This window comes from Kogia breviceps, chromosome 19 (genome assembly GCF_026419965.1).
Source record: "Kogia breviceps isolate mKogBre1 chromosome 19, mKogBre1 haplotype 1, whole genome shotgun sequence".
Taxonomy (NCBI): domain Eukaryota; kingdom Metazoa; phylum Chordata; class Mammalia; order Artiodactyla; family Physeteridae; genus Kogia; species Kogia breviceps.
The window spans coordinates 35,178,581-35,187,555 of NC_081328.1; the positions used below are offsets into that span (position 1 = coordinate 35,178,581).

General features: G+C 46.6%; 1 protein-coding gene across 1 annotated transcript in view; it reads right to left on the reverse strand.

Moving 5' to 3' along the window:
- Positions 1-4,811, reverse strand: part of B4GALNT2 (beta-1,4-N-acetyl-galactosaminyltransferase 2 (SID blood group)) — a 55,817-nt gene extending 51,006 nt beyond the window's left edge. Inside the window, exon 1 of the mRNA XM_059047100.2 lies at positions 4,673-4,811. Within this exon, the coding sequence (XP_058903083.2) occupies positions 4,673-4,686 (14 nt within the window). The 5' untranslated portion in view covers positions 4,687-4,811. The remainder of the gene's footprint in view (positions 1-4,672) is intronic.
- Positions 4,812-8,975: the final 4,164 nt, after the last annotated feature.

Here is an 8,975-nt window from a genome sequence, read left to right on the forward strand (position 1 = left end):
GGGAATGTTTAGGAGCCCTCTGTTATAGGAGTGTGTAGAAGCTGTCAAGTGACCTAAATTCTAGTCTTGGCACTGACTTTCTCAGTGACTTAGTCTGGTTCCATGAAAAGGCTAGTCTTTCCCATCTGATAGTCTTTGGTGGCTTTTTTTTTTTTACATTTTATTTTTATTTTTTATTTATTTTATTTTATTTATTTATTTTGGCTACACCGGGTCTTAGATGCGGCACATGGGATCTTTAGCTGTGGCATGCGGACTTCTTAGTTGTGGCATGCATGTGGGATCTAGTTCCCCGACTCGGGATCAAACCCGAGCCCCCTGCATTGGGAAGGCGGAGTCTTACCCACTGACCACCAGGGAAGTCCCTGGTGGCTTTTTAAAGATTTGTTTTATCCAACAAGTGGAGTACCCGCTATGTCACTCTTCTGCACGAGTGAACAACTTTTACACTGTAATGGGGGGAGATGGACTGTGAAGATGATAAACATAGCTTTTTAATTGGAGTGAGGGTAATGAAAATGGTTGCCTTCTCTCCCCAGTCACCGAGGATACTTTGGGAAAGTTGATATGAGGCATTACCACTTAAAGAAAAACCAGAGCTTCTGCCCAGCTGTCAACCTTGATAAATTGTGGAACCTTAGTCAGTGAGCAGACATGAGTAAATGCTGTCAAGAACAAGACTGGAGCAGCTCCTATCGCTGACGTGGTGCCATCAGGCTACTACAAAGTTCTAGGGGAGGGAAAGCTCCCAAAGCAGCCTGTCAAGTGAAGGCCAAATTCTTCAGCAGAAGAGCTGAGATTAAGGGTGTGGGTGGGGCATGTGTCCTGGTAGCTTGAACCCACATGGTGGGAGATTAATTAAATGTTAACAAGTGCTTTTCAATAAATAAATAAATAAAATACAAGGAGAACAGCCAGAAGAGAAAAGATTACCTTTAAAAGAGATTGTTAGTTAACTTTCCAGCAGATTATACGGGAAGCCAGAGACACTGAAATATCTTCTATACCATCAGAACTATTCAAAAATGAAGGTGCCCATAAAGGCATTTTCAGACAAGCAACATTTGAGGGAATCTGTCACCAGTATACTTGCACTAAAGTAACTACTTTAGTGGCAAATTATTCCAGAAGGAAGATCATAAGGAAAGAAGGAAGAGAAATAAAAATGACAAATAAGTGGGTAAGTCTAGATGACTACTGACTGTATAAAATAATACTGTTTTGTTCCTAAACAAAACAGTAAAAAAAATCATAAAGCACAATATAACCAAAAAAAGGGTAAAGTAATGACATGTAAATCAGGAAAGGCAGCAAACAGACTAAAATTGTTCCAAGGTCTTTGCATTATCTAGGAAGAAGATTAAAAATACCAAGTAATTTTAGACTATGGTAGGTCAAGAATATGTTATAATCTATAGAGTAACCACTATAGAAATAGTACAAATAAGAAATAATATTCAATAGGAAAATGGAACAATAATACAAAATAGCACAAGAAAAGAGAAGAACATAGATCAGGTAGAACAAATAGAAAGCACTCGTTGAGATGTTAGATTTAAACCAATTGTATCAATAGTTACATAAATGTAAATTGATTAAATGCTCTAATTAAAACATATGGTAATAAGACTGCATGGAAAAAAGAAGCCCAATTATACACGCTTTGCAGGAGACGCATCTAAAACAGTGATATAGAAACACTGAGAGTAAAAAGGAAGATAAATATACCAAGTGTAATGAAGATAAAGTTGATATCTCTATATTAGTATCAAATGAAGTAGACTTTTAAGACAAAAAGCCAAAACCACAGATAAATACCTCAAGTTATAAAATATTCAGTTCACAGGAAGAGATAACAATTCTTTATTCTAATAACATAGCCTCAAAATACATAAAGCAAAATCCTGAAAGAATTAAAAGGAGAAATAGACATATCCACAATTATGGTGTGATATTTTAACATACTACCTGGCTCAGCAACATAGGTTCCTTTCAAGAGTAAACTTGCAATAAGAGCAAATATATAACATTCAGAATTGTTCAAGCTGGCTTAGGGAGAAGTTTGTGTCTCTAACCTAGGGGGTACAACTCATTCCTCCATCTACGCAATAGATGTGAAATAAACACTAATAGCACAGTGATTTTAAAGATGAAACCAAGGGCTTCCCTGGTGGCGCAGTGGTTGAGAGTCCGCCTGCCGATGCTGGGGACACGGGTTCGTGCCCCGGTCCGGGAAGATCCCACATGCCGCGGAGCGGCTGGGCCCGTGAGCCATGGCCGCTGAGCCTGCACGTCGGGAGCCTGTGCTCCGCGACGGGAGAGGCCACAACAGTGAGAGGCCCGTGTACAGCAAAAAAAAAAAAAAAAAAAAAAAATTGTGGTTTTAAAAAATTGTCTTCAAATGAAAAGAAAAGCAAGACAACAGTAATTATCATTGGTACTACATATTATTACTGAAAATAATTCTGTCCTATAGAGAAGGGGAGTATTAAAAAATGATCAGCAGATGATGTCAAATATGCTAGAGTCATAACTTCTCCAAGAGGTCATGTCAGTTGTATTCCCAGTACCTAGTAAGATGGCTCGCACGTGATAGGATTATCAAACTTTTGTGGAATGAAATATTATGAATAAAATGTCCCACACAATCAAAAAAATATTGGCTTTATCCTCAAATGGAGTTGGATTCCAACCTGCTCCTTCCATTGTAGTCCTTGGGCAAACTTCATTTCATTCTCCATTTCCACAACTATGGCATGGACATAATTCTTCAAAGAGTGCTTGGGTGAGCACTAGAGGCACAATCTAGAACAGGGCGTATACGTAACAAATAAGTGCTCCACACTGAAGGAAATGAAATGAATTTACCAACTAACGGCCCTCTTGTTTGTATTTCCCATCAGTTGGAAAACTGTTTTTGGAGACACCCTACTCAACATAACGCCGCTTCATCTTCCCTGACTCATATGCCACACGCTGCATTTGCCGATGAAGGTCCTGAGGTATTACCAAAGAATAAAAAACATGAAAACCTACATTATTCCTGCCGGCTAGCCTAAGTCACTGGCGTTTTAGTTTTAAATAAAACTTACTAATATGCAAAAAAACACACTAACATTTACTGAGTTTACTGCATGCTATTGTAGTGATCATTTCCTGGGTTGGTAGGGTGTGTTGGAGTCAACTGGCCTATCTCAGAGGGACAAAAATCAGATATACCTATTTCAAAGCCAGATACTTTTTAATAATAAAGAAAACTAAAAAGGCAAAGAAAAGCTTAAAAGAAATAGTTTCTTCGGAGGAAGAAACGTTAGTTCCCCAAGACCACACGGGCCGGCCGCCTTAAGATCATAGAGAAGTAACTTAAACAGCGACAACATCAGTTAAAACCCAGACCTTTTGTTCACGATTCCAGCTGTCTATATGTGAAAGGAAAGTCAAGTTTGCCGAGGACTTGCCAGCTTTAAATTCGTTGGCACAGTTTGGAGCCTGGTGCCAGGACTCCTCATCACTCATTAAGTAATGCGGGGCGAAGGAATGAGGAAGGTGCTGGAATGAAAGCCTTAGCCAGGGACTTGCGGTGACACAAGGGCTGCCTCCTTCCCCTGGCTCCGCCACAGCCTCTGTACGACGTGTGCTTCATTTTAATGCTCATAAAACATCATCTTGCCCGCACCTGCACAAGCTCTGCCCATCTGTCCTTGGGTAAAGTTTAATGTGTTGCAGGCAGAGAGGAAATGGCCTACAATGAACCATTAAGTTCTCCTGGTAGCATATGTGTGCCGGTCAGACAGGAGAGGAGGGCCCGCAATTTCGCGTCATTTCTGTGAAATTCGTCTGTGCCTACTTCACAGAACCGCTGTAAGAATAAAACTTCACAGATTTGAAAAAAAAAAAAAAAAAAATCATCTGACCAACACGTTTTTGCATTGTCCGGAGACACCTTCCTTGTTAGCATTAAATGATCATTCTAGTTTTGAAAAAGAAAAAGAAAAAGTAAACTTTGGGGATAAAAAGGCACAAAATGTATTTCTGATCCTTCTTCCTGGTTTATGAAAACTAAATAAGCCCTCCAAGTCGACTTTTCCCCCGTTAATTATTATGCTATTCCTTAGAGGCTTTAGCGCCCGGAGCCCCAAAACAGACGGTCACTCTGCCTCGAGGCTGTCGCCTGAACCTGAAAACCTACTTTTCGAAACGCCTGACTCCAAAACCCCGGGCTGTTTTTCTGAAGCTGCGTAAGAAGGAGCAGCCTCGGTTTCCCGACTGCCCAGAGCCCGCGGTCCCTTCGCCGGGGACCCACATCGCCAGGGACCCAAATGTCCAGCCCTGATCAGAGCGTCCGGGTTCCAGGCCGCCCCCCCAAGCTCGGCACCACCGCGCTACGCACTCCAAGCACGAGAGGCAACTTCCACGACGAATTTTCCACTTCGAAAACCAGTGTTCCCTGGAGCGCAGCGCTAGATAACAGGCAGGGGCTCTCAATACCGTCCCCAGGTGCTGTCTCCTCGCTGCCCCACCTACGTAGCGGACCGGTTGGACTTAATTTAGAGACCGGCTGCCCCCTCCCTCAGCCCTGGCTTCCGCGACCCCCGCACCTGGCCGTTCCCCGACGGCGCGTCCCGCTGGCCAAGTCTGACCTCCCACTTTTCTCTGCTTCGGGGACACTCACCCGCACGAAGCCATCCCGAAACCCGCCGCCTCGCACGTTCCGAGGTGGTGGAGCCGGGCAGCCACCCCACCGATTGTCCAGCCTTGCCACCGACCCGGGGTGGAGGAAGCCGCGAGAGCTTGGGTCGGACCCGTCCACGTCACCACCAACCCCCGCCCACCTCCTGGGTTTGCCTTCCGCCCAGCTTGGCGCCAGTCCGTCCCAGCACCTTTGCGGTCTTTTGGGGACGACCGCACCTTGAATGATCTTAGTTCCCGGACCAGAGATCAAACCCAGTGCCCCCTGCAGTGGAAGCCCTGAGTCCTAACCAAGGGACCGCCAGGGAATTGCCGAAAAGGTGACAGTAATGACCACAGCCCCTGCTTGTGATAGATACTAGGCGAGGGCTTGGGGGCTAAACGCTTTATTTACGTTGTACCATTTATTCGTCGCAACAGCCCCAAGAGACGAGTGCTGTTATTAGCCCCGCTTTTAGGACGGGGAAGCTGAGGAGAAGTGGGGTGATCAGCTAGTAGGTGGAAGAGCTGGGATTCGAAGTGAGTCTGGGTGACTCGGAAGACCCGGGCGAGTGGAGCAGTTCTGTTCGTTGTACGCGGAACCCCCACGCCGGCCAGACGCAACCTTGTTGGTGGTCCGAGGTGAAAGAAGGGGTCTTTCTGCGGAGAACCGCGTGGACCCGGCGTTTTACCCCGCGGCACCCGCGCTTCCCTTCTCCCGGCCGGGTCACCCGCCCTGGGCTGTCGGAGCCCGTCCTCGCAGCGCTCTTCGAACGCGTAGCGCACCCGACCCAAGGGCTGCAGCCCCGCTCCCGCGCTTCTCTCCCAACTTCCCAGCCTCGGTCTGAGAACACTTCTCCCGCTCGGTGGGTAAACGGAGTTCCCGCTCCACCTTAAGGAGCAACAAAATACCCGCGCCCTCCTCTAGCCTCCCTACCATCGCGGCCTCTCGCTTTCCTTCCCATTGCAACCGTATCCACCTGTCCGCGAGCCTCACTGCCTCCCGCGCAGCTCACGCTTGAGTTGCCCCGCCTCCACCTCGCTCCACACCCCACACCCCACCGGAACAGTTCCGGCAAAAGACGCGGGGAGGAAAACTGGAGTGGGTTGAATCCCTGTCAACAGCCCCTTCCAGCCACTGAATGCCTCTGTGTCTGGAAGAGTCTGGTGAATTTCACATGAAATTAGCGTTTGCCAGACCCTTTTCATAAGCCAGGTGCGGTGCTGGGCGGCTTCCTGTGGTTCAAGTGCGATTGTACTGTATTTTACTATGACCCAGCTTAAGTCACAAACATAACCTTGTTTTAAACTAGACAAAACAATGGCATTGGGCTCCCCAGGTGGCACCGTGGTTAAGAATCTGCCTGCCAATGCAGGGGACACGGGTTCGAGCCCTTGTCCGGGAAGATCCCACATGCCACGGAGCAACTAAGCCCCTGTGCCACAGCTACTGAGCCTGCGCTCTAGAGTCTGCGAGCCACAACTACGGAGCCCATGCGCCAGAACTACCGAAGCCCTTGCGCCACAACTACTGAAGCCCGCACACCTAGAGCCCATTTTCCACAACAAGAGAAGCCACCACAATGAGAAGCCCGAGCACTCCAACGAAGAGTAGCCCCAGATTGCCACAACTAGAGAAAGCCCCAGCGCAGCAACAAAGACCCAACACAGCCAAAAATTAATAAATAAAATAAATAAATTTATTTTAAAAGATAAAGCAAAGGCATTTAAAATGCTTGCAAAGGGCTACCCTGGTGGCGCAGTGGTTGAGAGTCCGCCTGCCGATGCAGGGGACACGAGTTCGTGCCCCGATCTCGGAAGATCCCGCATGCCGCGGAGCGGCTGGGCACGTGAGCCGTGGCCGCTGAGCCTGCGCGTCCGGAGCCTGTGCTCCGCAACGGGAGAGACCACAACAGTGAGAGGCCCGCGTACCACACACAAAAAAAGAGTGGGACATGGTGGCGTCCCTCCTCCTACCTGCAATGCAAGACTCCCCTGTTCCCTGGGTCCCTCCATGTCCCCTTCTCAGGGTCTCAACCTATCAGTCACCTCCCCTATCTCCTATATCTCCAACTTCTCCCTCTCTATTGGACCCTTACAGGCAATATTTAAACATGTTTGTGCCTCTTTCATTAAAAAAGAAAAATCCTCCTCATTTTTTTTTCAGCTACTAGTCTCCTTCCTCCCTTCACAGCCAGATTCTCTGAAGTGTTGTTTGTGATACAAGGCATGGAACAATAACGCAACCTACTGTATATGGTATGTTCATCAGCAGTTGAACAAAAGGAGGTGTATATAAACCAACTCTCTAGACTTAGGATTTTGAGGACACTGCTGAGAGATTGAGAAAGATGAAGGCTGAAAAGCATACATTAGACTTAGCAACATGAAGGCCATTGGTGATCTTAGCAAAACCCAATTTTGTGATACTGTGGAGTGGAATCCATAATGGGGATTCACTCTTCCTTGCATCCATGCTCTTTGTAATATGACTTTGCATTTCCTCTGTGCTGCTGCTATTGCTATGGGGAAAAAAATACCCTGGTTCCAGAAGAATGAGTGATGGATGAGTAGAGCTGCTCCAGCTGACCCACTGACCTGTGAGCATGAGTGTGATGATTAATATGTACTGCTATATGCCACTGAGTTTGGGGGGTTGTATGTTACACAGCACTGTTGTAGCTGTTGCAGCCTGATAACACTGTGCCTTCCCCACAAATCAGTCATGGGCCTCGAAATAGGTCAGTCTAGAAACCAAAGCTGTTCACCAATGGCTGTCTTAAGACCCTTCTTCCATTTCTCGTCTTCCTTTATTTTAGCAGTGGAAGAAGAATGGAAGGTTGTAGGAAGATGTCAGCTCTTGGAATTTTTGTGAGGATCCCATATTTCCATATCAGAATTTGGGATCTTGGATCTGTGGGTTTGGACCTGGTGGAAGGTATCTTCAAATATGTCAAAGCCTTTTGTTCCAGGAACTGCCATATGGAATTTTAAAGTAACAAAATTTTGTTTCAGTTTTTTCTTTTCTTTTTTTTTTTTTTTGCGGTACACGGGGCTCTCACTGTTGTGGCCTCTCCCGTTGCAGAGCACAGGCTCCAGACGCGCAAGCTCAGCGGCCATGGCTCATGGGCCCAGCCGCTCCGTGGCACATGGGATCTTCCTGGACCGGGGCACGAACCTGTGTCCCCTGCATCGGCAGGCGGACTCTCAACCACTGCGCCACCAGGGAAGCCCTTGTTTCAGTTTTGTAAGAATGGGTATCCACTTTTTTTCTTGGTTGATATTTATGATCATAGATTCCTAATGTTCAGTACTGATGGTCATAAATAGTTTCTTATACTTCTGAAAATAGTAAAATGCTCATTATTAAATTCTGAAACCCCTTCCATCAATTTCTATTATTTTCTGAGTTATGTCTCCCTGGCACTGGTCCCAAAGTTCCATCAGCAGCAGTAGTTTTAGCCATATTTCATAGCTAAGTCATCTATAAAATTTTTATTTCTAAATTATTCCATCTTTGTAATGCCAACCTAGTGTAGTTTCTTAGAGATCTTTCTCTAATCTGTGTGGCACATGCACTAAAAAATGTGAGGGATGGGCTTCCCTGGTGGCGCAGTGGTTGAGAATCCGCCTGCCGATGCAGGAGACACGGGTTCGTGCCCTGGTCCGGGAAGATCCCACATGCCGCGGAGCAACTAAGCCCGTGAGCCATGGCCGCTAGGCCTGCACGTCCGGAGCCTGTGCTCCGCAACGGGAGAGGCCACAACAGTGAGAGGCCCGCATACCGCAAAAAAAAAAAAAAAAGTGAGGGATAATTGAGCTGGCTCCATAAATAAGTGCCCTTTCTAGGTAGGAACTTGAATTGTCTGGCTAGAAAGGGGACTGCTGTGGCTGGATGGGGAGATTAAAAACCACCTTGGGCTACAAACCCTGTGTCAAAGACCATGAGTGCTCATCATCCTCAGTGTTTCCCTCTTTTTCCTGACACAAAGCTCAATAATATACCCCAGCCTCAGCTGTAGTGATGAGAAGCTGCCCAAATTTTATGATGGGGTTACCCTCTTGTCCTCTGCTGTTTGGCTCTATTACCCACTGTAACTGATTCATAACGCTTCAACCAGTGCCCACAGCTCCCTCCCCCCTCTATGGGACCACAGGGTCTTTATGCCATTGTGTTCGTGAATTTCAGGCCATTGTCTGTATTTGGAAAGTTTATTAAATACCCACATCATTTGTAAATCCTCATACCAGTGACTCCAGATTCTGCTCATATCCCCCAGACACGTTAAGGAAATGTCTTGGTTTCT